This window comes from Sinocyclocheilus grahami, unplaced genomic scaffold (genome assembly GCF_001515645.1).
Source record: "Sinocyclocheilus grahami isolate Dianchi unplaced genomic scaffold, SAMN03320097.WGS_v1.1 scaffold57.1, whole genome shotgun sequence".
In the NCBI taxonomy this organism is placed as follows: Eukaryota; Metazoa; Chordata; class Actinopteri; order Cypriniformes; family Cyprinidae; genus Sinocyclocheilus; species Sinocyclocheilus grahami.
The window spans coordinates 191,014-212,464 of NW_015505236.1; the positions used below are offsets into that span (position 1 = coordinate 191,014).

A 21,451-nucleotide genomic window follows, 5' to 3' on the forward strand; every position below is an offset into this window, starting at 1 on the left:
TATATATATATATATATATATATATATATATATATATATATATATATATATATATATATATATATATATACTCCAAACAAATTGGTGGATTTTGATGTGAGAGGACAACAGCAGATGGACTTTTTCACTAGAGTAAGCATTATTATGGATTATGGACTGATATTTTTGCCAGAAGCAATAGTTTATCGTTAAAACGTCTTAATGATGGATTTGTTTCTTACAAACATGCAGCTTTTGGCTTCACAAGACATTAACTGATGGTCTGGAGTGGTGTGGAATACTTGTGGATTATTGTGATGTTTTTATCAGCTGTTTGGACTCTCATTCTGACGGCACCCATTCACTGCAGAGGATCCATTGGTGAGCAAGTGATGCAACATTTCTCCAAATCTGTTCTGATGAAGAATCAAACTCATCTACATCTTGATTGGCCTGAGGGTGAGTACATTTTCAGGAAATGTTTATTTTTGGGTGAACTATTCCTTTAAATGATGACTGAATTGTGGTTAGACTATCCCCTTAATTGTTTGGTATGAGAAGCATTTGTGTTTGATGGCAAGTTAGGCCCTTTTTACCTTTGCCCTGAAGGATTTGGACCGCGAGACCCTGCTGAGGCAGGACGTGGCCGCTGAAGCCACCTTGTGATTGGCGTCTGTCTGTAGCTTGGCCAGGAGCTGGAGGGTGCGTCCCGTCGGCTGCAGCTCAGAGATGCGCTTGCCTTTCAGCTTTTTCAGAGCTCGCCTCCTCTTGGGACTCTCCAGACTGGCTATCAGATACACTGCAGCAAACCGATCCGAGGGAGAAACACAGAGGGAAGTCTCTTAATGAGATCTGTTGGGAAGAATCCTTGAGGGTGATTGATTGATGCTGAAAGCAGTAAACTCACAGTGAACCGATAAAGATAATCAATGTCAGACTAGTTTCTCTGATGTTTGCATCCTAAAATTAGTTGTGTCTGTGAACACTCTGTGCTGTTACCTTCTTTAGAGAGGAGAGAGATGTGCTCCCCAAAGTCAGTGATACTGCATCTGTTGAGGTAGACTAACAGCTGAAACACAGTCACTCGGTCTGTAGTGCACTGAGTCACAGATACCATCATACAGCTGCACTGCACCTGATGCAGCAACTGACTGAAAACTGCAGGACAAAAGAAAACACTCATCAGGAATCAGAAAGAGAAGACAAACCTACATGCTTTGCAAGTTAGTAAATTATCCCAGTAGTGTAAGCATAACATTCTAAAAGAACAATAAAATAGAACACAACACAAGATATATTTATTATTTTACAAACAGTACAATTATTGCTGTAGTCTGAGAAAAATTCTGAAGCAACACTGAATAGAAGAGATTTATTCTTTACACATTATTTGTCTGTAGTTTAATAATTAAATTTCGAAGGAACACAGAATAAGAATAAAATATAATACATACAATTATTTTATACAGAAAAATATTCAATATTTATTTACAAATTTTGGCTTTTTGAAGAATAAAATAGACATTTATTTTTGAATGCAAAGCTTATTAAACTATTTCAAAGGCAATTATTATTTCAAAGAGAAAATATAATTAACAATGAATAGAATAAAAATATCCTTAAAAATACAATCTAATCATAATATTGTAATTAAAAATAGAATAATATAGTAAAATATCAAATTAAATAAAATTATTTTATATATTAAATATTAGATATTTATTGACAAACTAATGGATTTTAGTTGTTTGAAATTTAATTATTGATCCTAAAGGACAAATATAATAAACATTATATTACACAATGATTATTAGATTATTTCAAAGACAATTAAGTATTATTTTTAAAGAGACACCAATTCTAAGCAAAAATTACTATAATAGAAATATCCTTCAAAAAATATGCTACTACTACTACTAATCATCATAAAGTAAATTATAATATAAAATTATATACCATTATTCTATACATAATAAGATATTATTAGATATTTATTTACAAATGAATGGATTTTAGTTGTTTGAAAATATAAAATTCAAATAGAATAGACATTTATCATACAAAGCTTATTAGATTATTTAAAGGGGTCATATGATGCAATTTCAATTTGTCCTTTCTCTTTGGAGTGTTACAAGCTAGACAATTATTTAAAGACTATTCGTAGGGAAATAAATTCTGAGCAATGAGTAGAACAGAACAGAATAGAATAGAAATGTCCTGCAGAAATTAAAACACTAATATTCAAGTAGTTTGTGAATGAAATCATCGAAGAAGAAAAATATATAATAATAAAATGTTTTTATTTTTTATTTTATTCTATTCCATTCTGCCTTGTATACATTATTTCAGTAGTTTGTGGATTCAGTTCTTAGGAAGCATTAGAACAGAACAGAACAGAACAGAGCGTCTGACCTTATACAGCCTGGCCTGGCTGTTTGGCTTTGACTTTGTGGATGTAATGTTTGCGCAGTGTCCTGAGAAACCGATCCGTGGAGCAGCAGAAAGGCGAGTCACTCTCACAACACCCCTTCCAAAATACTTCAATCCCCTTAGGAGCTCTGGCCAACACTGAGACACATCCACACACATGACTAATGCACCTACAGCGCTTCACACTGACACAGGAAAGAGCCTGTGACCGCCGACAGTATAAAGTAACAGTCACAGCACATAATTGCATATATATTCTAGTGTTACCCTAATACCCTTAAACAGTATGGGAAAGAAAATCTGTAATAATCAATCATAAACTCTGTCATTTTAAAATTTAGCATTTGCAGGAAATCTATAAATCTCAATTATTAGGATCTAGGATCAGAAACTTACGCTCTGTTACTGAGATCTCCTCTATCATCCTCTGTGACAAAGCGCCGATTTTTTCCAGCATGTCAACTTGCCACAAGAGCTCCTCCATGATGTCTTTGTGTACAAGATCAGAGTCAGAACACTTCAGAGTCTGGAAGGAGACAGAATATGAACTTATGCAGACACAAAGTAACAATATATGTTGCTAACTGTCTGATGATTTGGTTAGACTGATTCCTCACCCTCAGCAGCACTGTGCAAACACTGAGGTGGGTTTCAAGAGCTTGATCCAGACTGTAGACCCCTGTGCTGAGTGACGGCTTGACTGCACCATCTCCTCTGTGTCTGACCAGCCCTTCACCCGTGTCTTTTGAGGATGGAGAGGTCTTATCCTGAGATAACAGATGCATGCTTTTCAAGGTGTTCTCGTTGAATGAACCGATCCTAGGGAGAAAAAAAGAAAGAAAACTTCCTTTATTCTGAAGTTTATGAAATATGAAACTTAAAATAATTTAATTAAGAGATACATACATATATCTTAAATAATTTTACTATAATAATGAATACTATAAATATTTCAATATGTATATATCATTATTTTTAAATATTAAACTTTAACCTGAATTGAACTTTAACCATCCATGTTATACATTTATATTTTTATATGCCAAAAATATTGTGCAATATCATATCCATGTAAAGGCAATTAAACATCATGTATTGTTTAAATATCAGATTGCTAAATATATTATAATAATATGGAGAGGCATGGACCTTGACCTGACAAATGAATGTGTACATTTCATGCATTTCTCCACTTCATCCACAAGATGGCACTTTATGCACTCATTTAATATGTTAGTCCAGCAAATTGCCTTTTGTTAGATGGAGTGACTTTGCATGAATACAGACTTACATTCATCAGTCCAAATCATCAGATCAAAGCTAAATACAAAAAAATATTTTTTTATACTAATGGACTTATTTAACCTCCCAAAAACACATAAAAATTATTTACACCCAAAATTAAACTAACAAACAAATCTAGAAATGATATATCTTCCAAAAAATTAAACCTATTTTTATGACCATTCCCCACCCTTAGTTCTCAGCTCTGTAATTAGAAAAATTATAGATTATAGTACCAAAAAGTTTATAGTACTACTGAAGAGATTATATTACTATATTTTATTTATAAGCATGTTTTCAATATATATATATGTATTTATTTTTTCTTCTTGATTTTTTGACATTTCTTTGAGGGATTCACTTAGACACACCAGCTAAAAATTAGTTGAATTACCCAGTGTACCCAAGTCTGATGCTGCCCATATCTGATATTTCATCTTCATTACAATCTGCAGAGAGGAAGTCGAAACTGCCCAGCACTTCCTCTTCCTCTACTGCTAGTGTCTGAGATGAGGGCATCTGTGGAGGGTTGAGGTCCTTCTAACATCAGGAAATATGCAAACGAAGAGCAAAGACAATGAAACAACAGCAAACAAACATTTATCAACAATCCATAGAGAAAAACTGAGCAACTCAGTCACATTGCAAGGCGAATCTCATGAAAGCATGTTCAGGTCAATATAAATTTTCCAAAAAGAAATAATAATCTAACCTTCAAGACCTTGTTCATTTGGCATATCTGCAGGTCTAATTTCTTTAATGTCTCTACGTTGCTCATATCCTCCAGCTCTGTATTCAGATCCTCTAGCAATGAACTAACTCTCTTAGCCACGGCTCTCTTCTCAGCTCTGCCCACTTTTCTGTCCTTCACCAGGAGTCTGTCTTCAATTCCCTGCTTGAATGAGGTCTCCTCTTCAGGAGCCTCATCCAGGGCCATCTCTTGTGCGTCTCCTTCACCTGTGCTGGGGGTCACATCCCCATTTTGCTTGAGGATGTCAGGCGTGCTGTAGCGGTGGAAGAGGAATATGGAGTCTCGCTTGCTGCCTGCAGGACTGGGGGAGGCTGTGTCGGTCTCTGATGGCCATTCCATACTCTCCTCAGCCTAGGGTTATGAATGGAAAGAAATTAAATATGCCAGCAATTTGAAGTGATTTTTGAATTTTTTTTTGCAACTTTATATAAAAAAAGAAGAAGGAAAATCTTAGATGTTTTCTTAAAATTTTTAATTAAAATGTAATTTATTTATTTTTTATTAAATTTCACTCAAAACAAATACATAAATAATTTAATTATATTATTTTAATTGTATTATAAAAGTGGTTATTGCTATTAATTATAAAAGAATATATAAAAAATTACATTTATTATTATGCACTTCAAAAATGTTTAGATTTAAAATATTTATATATATTTTTTTTAATCCCACATTAAGCAAAATACTCTTAACTGATGGTTTCTTAAAATATAACATTATTCAAAACAAATAAATCATTGTTATTATTATTAGAATTATTATTATTATTTTAAATGTTTCTAAAAATTTCACATAAACTAAAAAAAGGTAAGTTAATTGGTGGTTTCTTAAAATATATTAAAATAGGATGAAGTTTAACTACAAAAAATAAATAAATTCCATAAAATAAAATGTATAGCCCCCCCCCTTATTTTTTTTTTACTATAAAACTGTTTATTGCTTTTAATAATAAAAAAAACAAAAGCACTATCATCACTGGAAAAACTCTCAAACAGCGTGTTCAACAAAAAAATATTGATAATGAAAACAGAAAAAGTCAGCACACATAGGCTATCAAAATACAAAAATGTAATAACAGACTATAACACAGGTGACATTTTAAGCATGCAGGCTCTTCATCAGATGAAATGTGACCTTTGCTTTAAATTAAAAAAAAAAACCATTAAAGTATTTATCATCATGTATTTAATTTTTTTGAAATATATATTTACATTTATAATATTTATATTTAAAAAATCCCACTTAAGCAAACAATTGTTTCTATTAACACGATCAGTTTCATACATCTTCTGTGTGTGTCTTCGGTAGATTGTCATCCTGTAACTTAGTGTCTAGAACAGAGTGGTGTGTGGTTGGTGGGTCGCTTGTCTTCTCATAGGCAGGAGGACTAAGTGCCTGGGTGGAGTCAGCCAGGTAGCTGAGTAAAGACACGCCCCTTGATTCACGGGAGCCAATGAAGAAAGAGCCATCTGCATCCTGTATCTGACGCATCATGGACTACAGCATAAAAGGACAGATGACATCATGAAATGACATTTAAGCTCTTCAGATGAAAGGCAACAGAAGAATGAGGTGAAGTGGGTCATTTCTGCCTCACTAGCTTCTTTTTGCTCAATGACACCAGACTCCAGACGCTCAAAAACCTTGCCAACATCAGCACAAATCTTGTTTGGGTTTGTGTGGCACCATTTCAACTTTGTGCGTCATAATGAGGATGACAGAACGATTTTCCTGAATCATTTTTTGTCACAGTCTGTGTTGGCTTTTACTCAAGATCTCACTGGGGTCACATCGTACAATCTGTCACGTAATAATCCTAAAGCACAGATAAAATCTCACAGCGCACAACCGGCTTCACTTATAGTTGTCTCTGCACAAACCAGGATAGGAGAATGTATTTTAGCATCGGAAATTACACACTTCACCTTTAAATCATTGTGAGCGGTCATGCTCGGAGTCTGTGTGGATGCATGTAGGTCACAAACTCACTAGAAAGTATTTCTCAGTGAAACTGGGTGTGTTGGGAGGCGTCCAGCTATATACAGATCCCTTTCTGCTGTGGATGGACTGGCGGCTGGTGGACGCTGTGAGAGGCCTCACCTCAGAGCTATCAAATCAGCTTTACATCACAGGAAGTTTATTACATTTTAAAATATATTCAAATAGAAAAGTTATTTTAGATTGCAGTTATAATATTGCTGGTTTACTGTATTTATTCAATGAATGCAGTTTGGGTGAGCATAAGAAACTGAATGAATTATGCATTTTTTTTAAATTGATTTAAAATAAAATATTTTATTATCTTAAAATATTATCTTGTTATTTGTAAATGTTATACATTAATATTTAATAATTTCCTATTAACTTTGTCAAAATGTTTAACACAAAATCTAACCTTTATTGTAATCTAAAATTCAAACTAACTTGTGATTGTTCTTTTTTCCTGCATTTATTTGCATGCTAAATTAAGTTTGTTGTTATATATCTCAAGTCAACATGAAACAGCATTCACATGGTTTTCTGTTTTTTCTAAACCATATATATATATATATTTTTTTTTTATTTTTTTACATATACTTGCTGACATTTACTGTTTTACTCAATAAAGAAGAGAGAGATGGAATGAAAAAAACTCACTCAGGTTCTAAATGCACATATGAGGAGCGGCAGTGCGTGTTTGTCATCACTGCTTGATGAGAAGTGACACTGCTAACAGAGACTAAGCAGAACCAGAGGAAATGAGGTGATGGCTGTGAACTAACACACACACATACGGTCACAGCAGAGCGTGGAGATGCTGAACAATGCTGTAAGTTGTGTTTATTTTAGTGCCGCTGTAAAAAAGAGGCTATGAAAAATCTTTTCCACCTGGACTGTGTAAAGTGTAATTGGATCGGTGTGTGTGTGAGAGGGAGGGGGCAGAGGGATGGACTATTTATCCTTCTCTCTGCAGTCAGCTGGTCTTCCACAGCTGGTGCGTGTTAGCCGATAACAGAGCTGCACTTACAGGGGGTGTTTGTATGTGAGATCAGTGTCATGTCTACTCGGTTACATGAAAAAAATGTAAGGACCATAAAAGCAGTCCACATTTGCGCTATATTCCAGTTCTTCAGAAGTCAGAATAACTCCTAGTGAAGTTATTATTTGCTGAAAATCTTGCCCTATGAAGCCCTCAAATCTCCTTCGTGGTTCTACAAATAAGATACATTGAACTACCATCCAAAAGTTTTGGGTTGGTAAAAATTTTTTCAAATGTTTTTGAAAGAAGTCTCTTATGCTCACTAAGGCTGCATTTATTTGATCAAAAATACAGTAAAAATGTGTAATATTGTGAAATATTATTACATTTTGAAAGAACTGTTTTTTATGTTAATACATTTTAAAATGCAATTTATTCCTGTGATGCAAAGCTGAATTTTCAGCATCATTACTCCAGTCTTCAGTGTCACATGATCCTTCAGAAATCTTTCTAATATGCTGAAGTAATGTGCAAGAAACATTTATTATTATTAACAATGTTGAACACAGTTATGCTGCTTAATATTTCTGTGGAAACCATGATACATTTTTTCAGGATTCTTTGATGAATAGAAAGTTCAAATTAACAACATTTATTTGAAAAAGAAGTAGTTTGTATGAATGTAAAAGTATTTACTGTTACTTTCAATCAATTTAATGCATCCTTGCTATATAAAAGTATTAACTTTTAATTGTAAAAGAAATTCTGAACCCAGTTTTTGCAGTCAAGTTTCATACAGGAGTGTACAAGATGTGTGTAAAAGTTGAGTTTGGTGTCACTGACATTAAATAAAGTTAATAAAGTCTTAAAGTGCCCTGTCAATCACTTTCAAGTATTTCACAGCACTTTTAGCACTTTAAAAAGTTTGTCTCGTAAACTCCACACGTTCACTTACTTCCAAACCACCTCTAGCTGTAGCTTGATGGTTCCCAGTTCTGTAATGTCCACAACCATCATCTGCGGCCGTGCTGTGAAAAAATCTGCACTCCTGCATGTTACCATGCCGACCAGAATAGAGCTCAACCCCTTGACCTCTGTTACCTGCAGGACATTTCAGAAAGGCCTCAGATCCAGCAGATGTTGTTGGCTTGACTAGAGTTTCTGAGGGAAATGATAGAATGTTGCTATGTTGTTGCTAGAATGTCGCTATGTGGTTGCTATGGTGTTCTTGGTGGTTGCTGGAGTTTTTGGTAGTTGCTAGAATGTTGCTATGTGGTTGGTAGGGTATTTTTGGTGTTTGCTAAAGTGATGCTATGTTGTTGCTAGAATGTTGCTATGTGGTTGCTAAAGTGTTCCTATATGGTTGCTGGGGTTTTTGGTGGTTGCTAGAATGTTGCTATGTTGTTGCTATATGGTTTCTAGTGTTGTTACTTTCAATCAATTTAATGCATCCTTGCTATATAAAAGTATTAACTGTTAATTGTAAAAGAAATTCTGAACCCAGTTTTTGCAGTCAAGTTTCATACAGGAGTGTACAAGATGTGTGTAAAAGTTGAGTTTGGTGCCCTGTCAATCACTTTCAAGTATTTCACAGCACTTTTAGCACTTTAAAAAGTTTGTCTCGTAAACTCCACACGTTCACTTACTTCCAAACCACCTCTAGCTGTAGCTTGATGGTTCCCAGTTCTGTAATGTCCACAACCATCATCTGCGGCCGTGCTGTGAAAAAATCTGCACTCCTGCATGTTACCATGCCGACCAGAATAGAGCTCAACCCCTTGACCTCTGTTACCTGCAGGACATTTCAGAAAACCTTTCAGATTCTGCAGATGTTGTTGGCTTGACTAGAGTTTTTGAGGGAAATTATAATAATTATGATGATATTTCTAGTTGTTGCTATGTTGTAGCTAGAATATTGCTATGTGGTTGCTGGAATGTTGCTAGAGTGTTGATTTATGGTTGTCATGGTATTTTTAATGGTTGCTATGGTGTTTTGGTGGTTGCTAGAGTGTGGATGCTGGGGTTTTTGGTGGTTGCAAGAGTGTTGCTATGTGGTTGCTGGGGTTTTTGGTGGAAGCTAGAATGTTGCTTTGAGGTTGCTGGGGTTTTTAGTGGTTGCTAGTGTGTTGATTTATGGTTGTCATGGTATTTTTAATGGTTGCTGTGGTGTTTTGGTGGTTGCTAGAATGTTCTCGGTGGTTGCAAGAGTGTTCCTATGTGGTTGCTGTATTTTTTGGTGGTTGTTCGAATGTTGCTATGCGGTTCCTGGGGTTTTTGATGGTTGCTAGAGTGTTGCTATGTGGTTGCTGGGGTTTTTGGTGGTTGCTAGAATGTTGCTATGTTGTTGCTATATGGTTTCTAGTGTGTTCTTGTTGGTTGCTAGACTGTTGCTTTGCTATGTGGATATATTTCTGGTGGTTGCTATGCTGTTGCTAAAATATTGCTATGTGGGTGCTAGGGTGTTGCTATGCAGTTGCTGGTAGTTTCTAGAGTGTTGATTTATGGTTGTCATGGTATTTTTAATGGTTGCTATGGTGCTTTTGGTGGTTGCTAGAGTGTTCCTATGTGGTGGTTGCTAGAATGTTGCTATGTGGTTGCCGGGGGTTTTGGTAGTTGCTAGAGTGTTGCTATGTGGTTGCTGGGGTTTTTGTTGGTAGCTAGAATGTTGCTATGTGGTTGTTGCAATGTGTTTGCTAGGGTGTTGTTATGTGGTTTCTAGAGTGTCGTTATGTGGTTGAAAGGGTATTTCTGATAGTTGTTAGAGTGTTGCAATGTGGTTGCTAGGGTGTTTTGGTGGTTGCTAGAATGATGCTATGTGGTTGATAGGTTGTTCTTGGTGGTTGCTAGGGTGTTCTGTGTGTGTATTTTATATTTGAGATCTGATTCTAAGTGACAGGGGTTTAGGAAAGGATAAAAAACATTCATCTTTTTTATCTGTAGTAGTTTGCCTCATTTTCAGGGATGGAATCAATTTCAGACAATCAAACCTTTCATAACCATTATTCCACTGGTCCAAAAGCTTCAAGACAGTCTGTTAAACATCTCTACCATTCTCTCTCAGGGGTTTGTGGGAGGTTTATTGTGTCATATGTCAATCTATTTAGATCTAACAAACAGTATAAGGACAAAAGGCCTGAAATCTTCTGTCATCGCAAGCCCCACAGGTGACCTCGACAGGAAGTGGTATTTGCACAGGTGTGTGCGTGCGTATAGGTGGATGGGTTCACCTTAATCTCAAAGTTCCCATGGATGTGAGGGAGGAAGACCATTTCTTCTTCGTCCCACAGCTGTTGGTCATCCGTCTGGATTCGCCCTCTGATTCTCCATCGCTGTCGGCCCAGCCGGATCAACACCTACACAAAATGAGACGCTCAATGTGTTTGTGTATGTGTAAAAATTACCCCAATGACTTTTGGACAATTACAATACCGTATAAAAGTACAGTTTAATTTTTTTTATATATTATTAAAAATTTACAATTTTAAAATAACTTTTCTATTTTAATGTATTTAAAAATGTAATTAAATCCTAAATTACTGAATTTTATTCCATTACACAATGTAACAAAAATTTGTTTCACTTACATTTTCTATGGTTCTTCTTTAACTCTGTGGTACTAATTATTAATACTATTTATTTTCACGTAGCATTGATATTTTGGTAAATATTTTGGTCAGGTCAATTTTAGAACTTCTATCATTAATTATGAAATAGTTCAGTACAGTACAGTACTTCAGTACAGTTACATTTTTTTTTACTAACTTTGCATGTTTTTTTTTTTTTTTAGATATTTTGCTTTTGCAAGGATGGGAACATTCTAGAAGTTTCTGTAATATTCTGTAATATTCTAGTGCTTTCTGTAACATTCCAGAATATTGTGGGACTAAAAGACAAAAACCATCCAATGTACACTTCTCACTTCTTTTGGACGACTCACTTTTGTCAAACTCCACAAAAAAAAAAAAGAAAAAAAAAAGCGAAATACTTTATTTTGAAAGACAAAAAATTTGGCTCAAAGGGTGATTCACACCATTGGTCAATAATGCTGGAAATGTGACATTTTCACTTGTGAAAATTGTAAATAAAGATATAAATAATTAAATAAATTACTAGCAATATTAATAATAATACAACATAACATCTAATCTCAACGAATTATTCATCATAAAAATCCTCGATGTTCCAGCTATTTGACTACTGTTATAGTGAAATATTATTCGCTACCTGCAACTGTCAAATCTTGCTACTCGCGAAAACGCGTTTTTATACGTTTGCCTTATAACTTGTCGAAGTCTATGGTTATAGTGCCACTTAGTGGTAAAAGGCAGCAAATACCCATTCCCAATGTTGCCATGGTGGGAATTGCAGCAGTAAAAGTATTATTCTGGTTGAGTACCATCTGTACATATACATGTCCATAGTTATTATGATCATACAACCACTAAAATCACTTTGGGTTAAAAAATAATAATAAAAACAGTTCTGAGAGTTCTAGGTTTATGTTTGCATATATTTTCATATAGAATTAAATGAAGTTCATATTCCTTGTCTTAATTTTCCAAATAATATTTGGCATGACTGCATGTGAATGTGTGGTCTCATGCATGAAACGGCTGATGGCTCCTGAGACAGCATTCCACTGTGCATGAAGTCATTGGAAACCTGGCCTTAACAATGTAATCTAAATAGCTGGTGGAATATGTCATTTCTGCCTAATATTTTAACAAAAGAACCATCATGCATTGTTGTCCTTCATAGGCTGATCGAACAGTGAGTCTTGGATTAAGAGTAATGTTTTGGGGTCGAATGCCTTCATGTCTTTATTACTTTTACGTATTAAACAGATAGTTCTGTCATCCTTTTTATTCATGTCGTTCCAAACCTGTATGGCTTTCCGTGGTGCTTTTTGTCATTTTGGGAGACCATGAATGTTTGTCCTCATTCACTTTCATTGGAAAGCAGCAGCATGAACATTCTGCTAAATGCTTCCCTTTGTGTTACACAGAGTCATACAGGTTTGGAGCAACATGAGTAAATGACAGAAGTTTCATTTTTGTGTGAACTATCCCTTTAAGTGTATAACAACAGTAGGATGTTGGGTTAAACCTCCTCACCTCATACTGATCTCCAGGGCAGAGCCGAGCAAAGCCTATCAAACCTGCCTCATAAAAAGTGAAAAAATTAGCTGGAGAAGTAAATTTAGGAGATACATTTTCCTCTGAAACTCAAATTCATATACAAACCCAATTCCAAAAAAGTTGGGACACTGTACAAATTGTGAGTAAAAAAGGAATGGAATAATTTACAAATCTCTATGTGAGGTGCTGTGTACCTTTCATTTTGATTTGCAGCTCACCCAGCAGGATTTCCAGTTCTCCTTCCATTGCACACATATCCTGCAGGTAGAGATGAGTGTGAAACAGAGGCATTTCTGAAGTGAGATGTTTGGATTTACATAATAGGTTATTTTTATTAGTGCATTTATTAGAAATCATGTTAACAAAGGAGAAGTGTGGTTACGAAGTGTTATTGTGTTGGGCTAGTCGGGATGTTTTGAAAGAGCCATGGAGCCACAGTGTTTACTCTTTTTGGGAAAACGACCACACAAATGGCTTACTTATTGTTTGTTGTGTGTGTACGGTGTCCAAGAGAGACTTTACCTCCAGGCTGTGTCTGTGGTTGCGGTTCAGCTCCAGTAGACTCTCTCTAGACTGTCGTGAAGACGGGGACAGAGAGAATGCTCTCTTCATGTTCAAAGCTCCTTGGCACAGCCGCCACTGGATACAATAGGACTCATACAGCTCTTCTACCTGTTGACATCCACATTCACATGATACAAGTTTATTCTTAGCACATCTGACTAGTGTTCATATATATAACCAAATTAAAGTATTATGAAGTTGTGTTACCTTACTAATTTGAAACTCAAGGCGGCGTATGTATCTCTCTAAGGCTCGTATCTCCTGTTGTTGGCAAGCAGGATATAAACAGCATTACATTTTGTAACCTTTGGCTTTAAATGCAATTTTTAATCGACTATATGGTACAAATACTAACATTAAAGTCTCAAAAATATGTTTTTGTAAAGGGAACAACACTCAAATGATTGACAATCAGCATTTGTTGACAACTTACCTTTTCCAGGTCATAGAAAAAAGCCTGAGGAATGAAGAATAGATTGTTGTAGTTATTTATTAACAAATAGTGTAAAAAATAAAATAAAATAATAAAAAGCTGGATTATAACTAGTTAAGATTAGAGTGTAAAGTTATTCTCCGTATAAAGTCTCACCAGTCTGGAGTTTCTCTTTGTGTCTCTCTGCTGGGATGACAGGAAGTCCAGCTCTGTTTGATGGTTTTCCAAGTAGTCCCTATATGAGATGAGATGACATTAACATTCACAAGACTAGTGTGTGCGGTTCCATGAGTCCATTCATTTCTCTACTGCAATGACTGCACATACTTGAGCCCTTTCCTCAAAGCCTGGAAGATTTTGTCCACCTGCTCGGGCTGTTGGCCCCAGATGCTGCTGCCCACCCGACTCGAAGAAGGTATTCTGGGAGATTTCCCTGCTATGACTTTTGTGCGGAGAGAGCTATGAGCCGAGGAAAGTCTGTGGGATGAGATGGAATAGTAGAGACAATGAAAAAAAAAAAAAAGAATTATTAAATAAAATTGGGTTATATATACATATACTATTGTAAAGTTTGATCTAAATTAATTTTTTTAAAGAAATTAATACTTTTGTTAAACAAGGACGCATTAAATCAATCAAAAGTGACAATAAAGACATTTACAATGCTACGAAATATTTAAATTTAAAATAAATGCTGTTCTTTTGAACTTTCTATTCATCAGAGAATCCTGAAAATGATGCATCACAGTTTCCACAAGCAGCACAGCAGCACTGTTTTCCCCGTTGATAATAATAAGAAATGTTTCTTGAACAAAAAAATCAACATGAATCAAATCAAGAATGATTTATGAAGGACCATGATGTGACACTGAAGACTGGAGTAATGATGCTGAAAATTCAGTTTTGCATCACAGGAATAAATGACATTATAATATATTCAACTATAAAACAGTTGTTTTAAATAATAATTAATTCACAATATGAATGTTTTTACTGTATTTTTGCTCAATTAAATGCAGCTTTGTTGAGCATAAAACACTTCAAAATCATAAAAAAATCTTACCGACTCCAACTATGAAAATTAATAAAAAATGACAGCACACTCAAGAAAAATCTTCATCTTTTAAAATAATCAAATAATAAGTTTATATAGATAGCTGTTTATTTTGTCCTTTTCTGAACCCAAAATTGAACTTCACAAATGTATGCAATAATTTTGACAATTTCCACATTTCATTAAGTAGCACGCAGTGGTTTTCAGCTGGCCAGGACAATAAGAACAGCTTCTTTATTACAAAATTAGCAACATTAGAATGCTTTCCTAAAACAGTGTTATAGTAATGGCTGCTGAAAACTATGTTCTTAAGATCACATTGCAGTTATTTCAACTATAACAATCATTTTGAACATTAATAATGCTTTTGAATGTATTTTTGGTAAATAAAATACTACTTTGGTCAACAGAAGTATCAATTCTCTTTCCAAAACCAACATTTGTTTTAGCAATTCCAAACTTTTTAACAGTAGCATGTTTTTATATTCAGAATTGAATCCTCATATCCCATTTTAGTTACACCCACAATATAATCTACATATTTCAGCCATGTTCTGATAGTGTATGCTTACACAGCATAACAAACCCAATGACTCTGAAATGTAAATAAACTGTTCTCTTAGGGACGGCATTCCTCAGCGCTGCTCTGGGGTCACCAATAACACAAGCTCTCACATCAATATATTCCTTCCTGTCTCCATCACTGACATCTCCGCTGTAACTCGAGGTCCCTCAGTGGACAATGTCACATGTGACGCCCATTTTCTAAGGAATAAAGAGCTTGATTTTCTATACTCAGCCCTCTACGTTCTAACATACGTGTAGTGTTTAGAAGCATTGTAAAAGTATGTAAAAGAATTTTCCAGTGTAACATAATTCATGTTTTTTTGCTTACACGAATTAGTCACTACCCAACAAGGTTGTACACAGTCTCAAGATGAGTAATCTGGAATTTTTTTGTAAAACAGATATAAAATTGTTGATATACAGTGCTCACTTGCCTTCGCCCAACTGCAAATAAAGGTTCATCAAAATGGGTTACAAAACTGGGAAAAAATAGAGATATTTGGATTAATCGATTAAACATGTTCAGAGGTTTTAATTAATCTCAGAGGTTTTTGTTTTGATGCAACCTCATGCTTCTTCCAAAAAAAATGATTTGTTAGCTACAAAAAGGACCTACTTAAAATAAGTGAAATTTTCTACAAATCCCAAACAATTTATTTATAATTTAGTTTACAGAGGGCTGCACAATTAATCGAATTTCTAAATCACGATTGCAATTATGGATGCCACAATTACGTAATCGTTCAAAGTGGCAATTAATCGTTCAAAGTCCACTTATGTTATTCTGTGTGCTTAAGATGCTTTTTTTTCTTTCTACAGTTATCTTAAGGGTTTTTCCATTGTTTTAATTTTAGTTTTAGTATAACACTATAATACCATTTATATTTGTACTTTTTTTATCATTTAAAGAAGAAACCAATCCGATGTATAGTTGACATTTGAGGCTTAATACTATAGAAAAGCACTAAAAGTTTTTCAGTTAATGTTTTCAGCTTGTTTATTTTCATATAAAAATACAGCATGCAGTTGCATCAAACAATGGTATAAACATCATTCAATGTAAATTGTGATAATCGTACTTAATAATCGCAATTGCAATTTCAAGGCAATAATCGACAATTATGATTTTTGTCATAATCGTGCAGCCCTACATAGTAGGATACAAAATATTAGCACGATAACCTCAAAATAATTTTTAAAAATCAGTGTTGACAATTGTAGAGATAAACTAACCGTATCCAATCAACTCAATCTACAAAAGTCAAAAGAGTGGTTGAAATCTACTTCGCTATAACTATAAATCCATAATCTTTACAGGACTGTAGCTGACAGCGATCGATTAATCTGCAGTTTACTAAGCAATTAAATGCTTAAAAAGCATTTTCTCACAACGCAGTTTTGTGAAGCTTTTGCCATACAATAAAGAGTTTACAAATTGGAAGCAGGCGGAGATGCCTGTGAAGTTGTTTTGGCCTTTGTCTGCAATCATTTAGTTTCAATTTTTTAACTTGGATGGGAATGCAGGAATTTAGTGCTATTGTGACAAATAAAATAAAACTTTGCACACATGCATGCACACACATACACAGAGGCAGCTCTGTTTACTTATGTAAGATGTCACACTGCTCAGATGATGCTTGTACTCGAATCCGAACCGTGCATCCTCTCAGGACCTTTGGTTCTTGAAATAACTACTATTACATAATAACCGATGCTTGTTTGTGTTACAGATTGTTTGGAATGGTATAAGGCTGAAGAACTATATAAGGCTGATGATACACAGGGCAACTTTTTGAGCAATTTTGCTTGGGCACTTTCCCATTGATGATAGGTAACAAATTTCTATCTGGATACTTTAGATCGGTTGTGGGCCTTGTGTCTCACCTGGTCGCCCGTTGCTGACAACACTGCCCAAAGTTGCCCGGCAACATTGCTCAAAAAGTTGCCGCGTGTATCATCAGCCTAAGCAATCAAAGAAAACCGTAAACCACATCAGATATAAGCTAAGCTCCGTTCCAAAACCTAGTGAGCTCCCTGCTAAGGCCACTTCCTATGCCTCCTAATTGACTATTTGGAACATCAGTAGAGCTTGCTGTAAGCTAACAAAGCGATATTCAAGTATAGTGTATAAAAGTACATAAAGACACATACAGTGGGTACGGAAAGTATTCAGACCCCCTTAAATTTTTCACTCTTTGTTATATTGCAGCCATTTGCTAAAATCATTTAAGTAATTTTTTTTTCCTCATTAATGTACACACAGCACCCCATATTGACAGAAAAACACAGAATTGTTGACATTTTTGCAGATTTATTAAAAAAGAAAAACTGAAATATCACATGGTCCTAAGTATTCAGACCCTTTGCTCAGTATTTAGTAGAAGCACCCTTTTGATCGAATACAGCCATGAGTCTTTTTGGGCCCTGCTTTAAGGAAATGTATCTTAATAAAAGTGCAAATAATGCAGTCTGACACACATGGAAACACATCATCTTCTCTCAAACACAAACCATACTTGCTTACCTTCTCCGGCCACCGAGTGTGTTTACTCCAGTGAAGGAGCGGCTCCGCCGCACCATGCCGCCGTCAGCCGGACAATCAAACTTTAGCTTTACTGACATCTCGCCTCCACCTACAACACACACAAACACAAGAAAAACAGTTAGAAATTCGCTTTTCGTTTGAGTCATAGCTTACATGTTATCAACTGCATAGCAATGCAATGGCAACCAATCACAACACCAAAACAATGCATTAAAATCACTCAGAACATGCTAGCATCTTAAAAAATACTAGTAAAGATCAAGACAAATTTTTGTCATTGTCACATTTGCACTTGTGTTACACACACACACATCTGCTGAACATGAAGCTCCTCTTCACGAACCCCCGGGCTCTCATTTATCAACTGAGCGGCTACTAATGTCATGACAGCCACCCTATTCTCCTCAATGACAAATGTCCATGTCTCGGTTCCATCTCTCCTCATCCCATAATTCCTCTCTCCTCTGTTATTGTACACAGTTTTTGAACATTGCTCAGACACAGAGGCCCCCAAACGCCTACAGTGGCCCCAAAAAGTCACTAAAGGTTGTCACAAAGTGAAAATTCACCCATCTATTTTCTTAATGCATGTTATAGATCTTACTGGGAACAATTTATCTGTACATGTTTCATTTTTGAAGTTTTTGGACCTTGTAATATTTAATCAAATTGCCATAATAGGATCTTCCAGTGAAAAGGGCAGACTGTGATTACCTTAGACTGCAAAATATCAAAATTATCTGGCATTTGTTTCAAATAAAGAAAAAAACTGAGTGCAGACGATGATTTTAAATGTGACTTAAGTGTCCAAACGCTGTTTTACCTCACTGCTGTTGGCTGTAATATTCACTTATGGCTTTTGCACCTGTTTGGCTAAACCAAACTATTTTGGTGACAAGAGAGAGACAGAACGGAGAAAGTGAGAGGAAGACAGGATGAAGAGGAGAGACAGAGGACAGGAAAGAGACAGAGAGAGATGTCTTGATTGCAAACGCAGAGGTGGTTATCAGTCTCTCATGTTCCTTTTCCTACAAGGGGAAGAGAAAGATCTGTGGGGTAGATGAAAAACTGTGGGGGGTAGATGGGCAAGGACTTTCAGAACCATGTTTGTAAGAAACATTGAATCAGTGTTATGACAGCTGCTATCACTATGACAAGTAACGTTAGAGTTAAGGAAAATATAAATCAAGGAAGAAGAAAATGAGTGGTGCTAGTCTCTAAAAAAAAAAAAGTTGCAGTCACAATTATAGTGAGTTCCGTGTGGACGCTGTTTACCACAATTCGGGTCCCTCATTCAATGTGAGTCTATTCGGGGGTTTTTTCTAGGGTTGGAGAAAAATATAGATTTTCCAGTTAATCTCTATCTTTATTTAAATGATCTCCACATGCTCCGATATCTCCCAATAGCGACCTTTTTGTCAGTTTCCTGCACCGCTTTTGTACAGGCCTGTTGAATCTACATCTAACTTACACGGCAAAATAAGTCATATCTTACCAGAGTTTGCTGTCTGAATTAAATGTAATAAGTTTTAAAAAGACGTTTACCGCGAAATAATAGCAAAACACGCATTTCTATCCAGTTGTCCTCCTCGCAGGTCACACGTTTACTGCGTGACCAGTCAAACAGCTCGCGAACTATGAATCATTGAATCGTTCAAAAAGACTCATGGACTTCGTGACTGTTTGAATCAATCTGCCTGAATCAATTAGAGCGGTTTCCTAATCGACTCGAAGATATCCAGATACCAGTGACTGTGTATTTTAATATATTACAAGAAGGATTGATGCAATACGTTTAAGTTTAATAAAATAAATTAATAAAATCACTCAAATTCGAGTGATTGCATCGATAGACAAGTAGGAGGCGACAAGTGACTGTTAAACGATATGAATGACATGAAGTCTTTCAATTCGTCCAAAACACTGATTCATTTAGAAACGAAACTCTACGAGTGAGTCATTGAATCATTCGCTCATTCGATTTGTTCAAAACACTCATTCATTCACTACTGTAGTGCGTTCCAAACGGGATATAGTGAAAACAGTCATAGCCACCATATTGAAGGGTGGTTCCAAACCGAAGAGCTCAAAACTGGTCACTTCAAAGGGCCCTTCGGAATGAAGGATTTTGAAGGGTACAACTGATGGACACTTAGGGCCCCAATGATCCTTTGCACAGGGAAGTTGTTTGGCGTCACAGAGTTCGACTTCGCCTATAAATGTATATTTTCTATACTACGGTAATATTTTTATGAGTTAGATTTGGTACATTATTATGGTCAAAACGACATTGTACTTCAACAAAATACTTTATCGGCCCATTCAAATGTTTCAAATACATAGACCCAATATACATTACAAATACATATACATTACATTACATATACAAATATACATTATATTTAATGTAAAAGACAGCGTACAGCGTAAGTCAACAGCGTACAAAATGTCTCGTTAAGATGACACAGAAGTGCGTTCCAAAAAAAAGAGTTTTTTTGACCCCTGCACCCTTCATCCCTTCAAAGCTCTCACTCCGGAGGGTAAACCATTAGGCCATTGGGATGAGCCCTTCAAAATGGAACGCAGGGTGTGAGATTTCCAAAATGGGGCGTGAACTCCAAAAGTGGGCAGAATCTCCAAAATGGGGCAGGATGTCCTCGCACAAAGTTTTTCACCATTGGCTCTGGCTTCAGCCAATTATTATTGACTTACAACAGCCCGGCTCTGCGATCTCATATCGCATAATCTTCTTAACTGCAACTTCTGCAACATCTGTGTTTTAAACAGTTTTTCCCAAACTATAAAAAAAGGGGGGGAAAATAATTCTCCAAAAGTAGCTGTGGCATCCAGATGCAATGAAAACTAATAAATTCAATATATTTTTTAAAGTGACGTTTTTTAACCCATCCTAAGTGGACACACACACACACACACACACACACACACACAGAGCAGTGGGCAGAATCTCCAAAATGGGGCAGGGTGTCCTCGCACAAAGTTTTTCACCATTGGCTCTGGCTTCAGCCAATTATTATTGACTTACAACAGCCCGGCTCTGCGATCTCATATCGCATAATCTTCTTAACTGCAACTTCTGCAACATCTGTGTTTTAAACAGTTTTTCCCAAACTATAAAAAAAGGGGGGGGAAATAATTCTCCAAAAGTAGCTGTGGCATCCAGATGCAATGAAAACTAATAAATTCAATATATTTTTTAAAGTGACGTTTTTTAACCCATCCTAAGTGGACACACACACACACACACACACACAGAGCAGTGGGCAGCCATTTATGCTGCAGCGCCCGGGGAGCAGTTGGGGGTTCAGTGCCTTGCTCAAGGGCACCTCAGTTGCAGTATTGAAGGTGGAAGAGAGTGCTGTACATTCACTCCCCCCACCTACAATCCCTGCTGGTACGAGATTCAAACTCACAACCTTTGGGTTACGAGTCCGAATCTCTAACCATTAGGCCACGACTTCCATATGAGGACATAAACACCAGACACAATGTTTGCGTCCAGAGTAGAAGAGAGATTCTTGTAAATGTTTGGCTTTACATGTTAACAGATCACAGAGATGCATAACATAAGATAATGACACCATTTTAATTAAATTTACACAAACAGTTAAATTGATAGTTCAACCATCAAACCCACGGTCATGTCGTTCCAAATATGCTGGTGAGTAAAAAATGTCAATGTTTCATTTTGGGTGAACTTTTCCTTTAAGAAAGACTGTTTAAGAA

The 21,451-nt window shown here is 35.8% G+C and overlaps 1 protein-coding gene across 1 annotated transcript in view; it reads right to left on the reverse strand.

Moving 5' to 3' along the window:
- Positions 1 to 19,365, reverse strand: part of ripor3 (RIPOR family member 3) — a 25,845-nt gene extending 6,480 nt beyond the window's left edge. The window contains 20 exon segments of the mRNA XM_016270475.1: positions 576 to 778; positions 979 to 1,137; positions 2,392 to 2,547; positions 2,806 to 2,935; positions 3,027 to 3,228; positions 4,088 to 4,233; positions 4,406 to 4,795; positions 5,732 to 5,944; positions 6,437 to 6,566; positions 9,053 to 9,198; positions 10,634 to 10,759; positions 12,521 to 12,564; positions 12,739 to 12,802; positions 13,067 to 13,216; positions 13,316 to 13,369; positions 13,542 to 13,565; positions 13,698 to 13,776; positions 13,869 to 14,018; positions 17,687 to 17,795; positions 19,253 to 19,365. Of these exon segments, the coding sequence (XP_016125961.1) occupies positions 576 to 778; positions 979 to 1,137; positions 2,392 to 2,547; positions 2,806 to 2,935; positions 3,027 to 3,228; positions 4,088 to 4,233; positions 4,406 to 4,795; positions 5,732 to 5,944; positions 6,437 to 6,566; positions 9,053 to 9,198; positions 10,634 to 10,759; positions 12,521 to 12,564; positions 12,739 to 12,802; positions 13,067 to 13,216; positions 13,316 to 13,369; positions 13,542 to 13,565; positions 13,698 to 13,776; positions 13,869 to 14,018; positions 17,687 to 17,795; positions 19,253 to 19,277 (2,700 nt within the window). The 5' untranslated portion in view covers positions 19,278 to 19,365.
- Between the last annotated feature and the right edge of the window lie 2,086 nt (positions 19,366 to 21,451).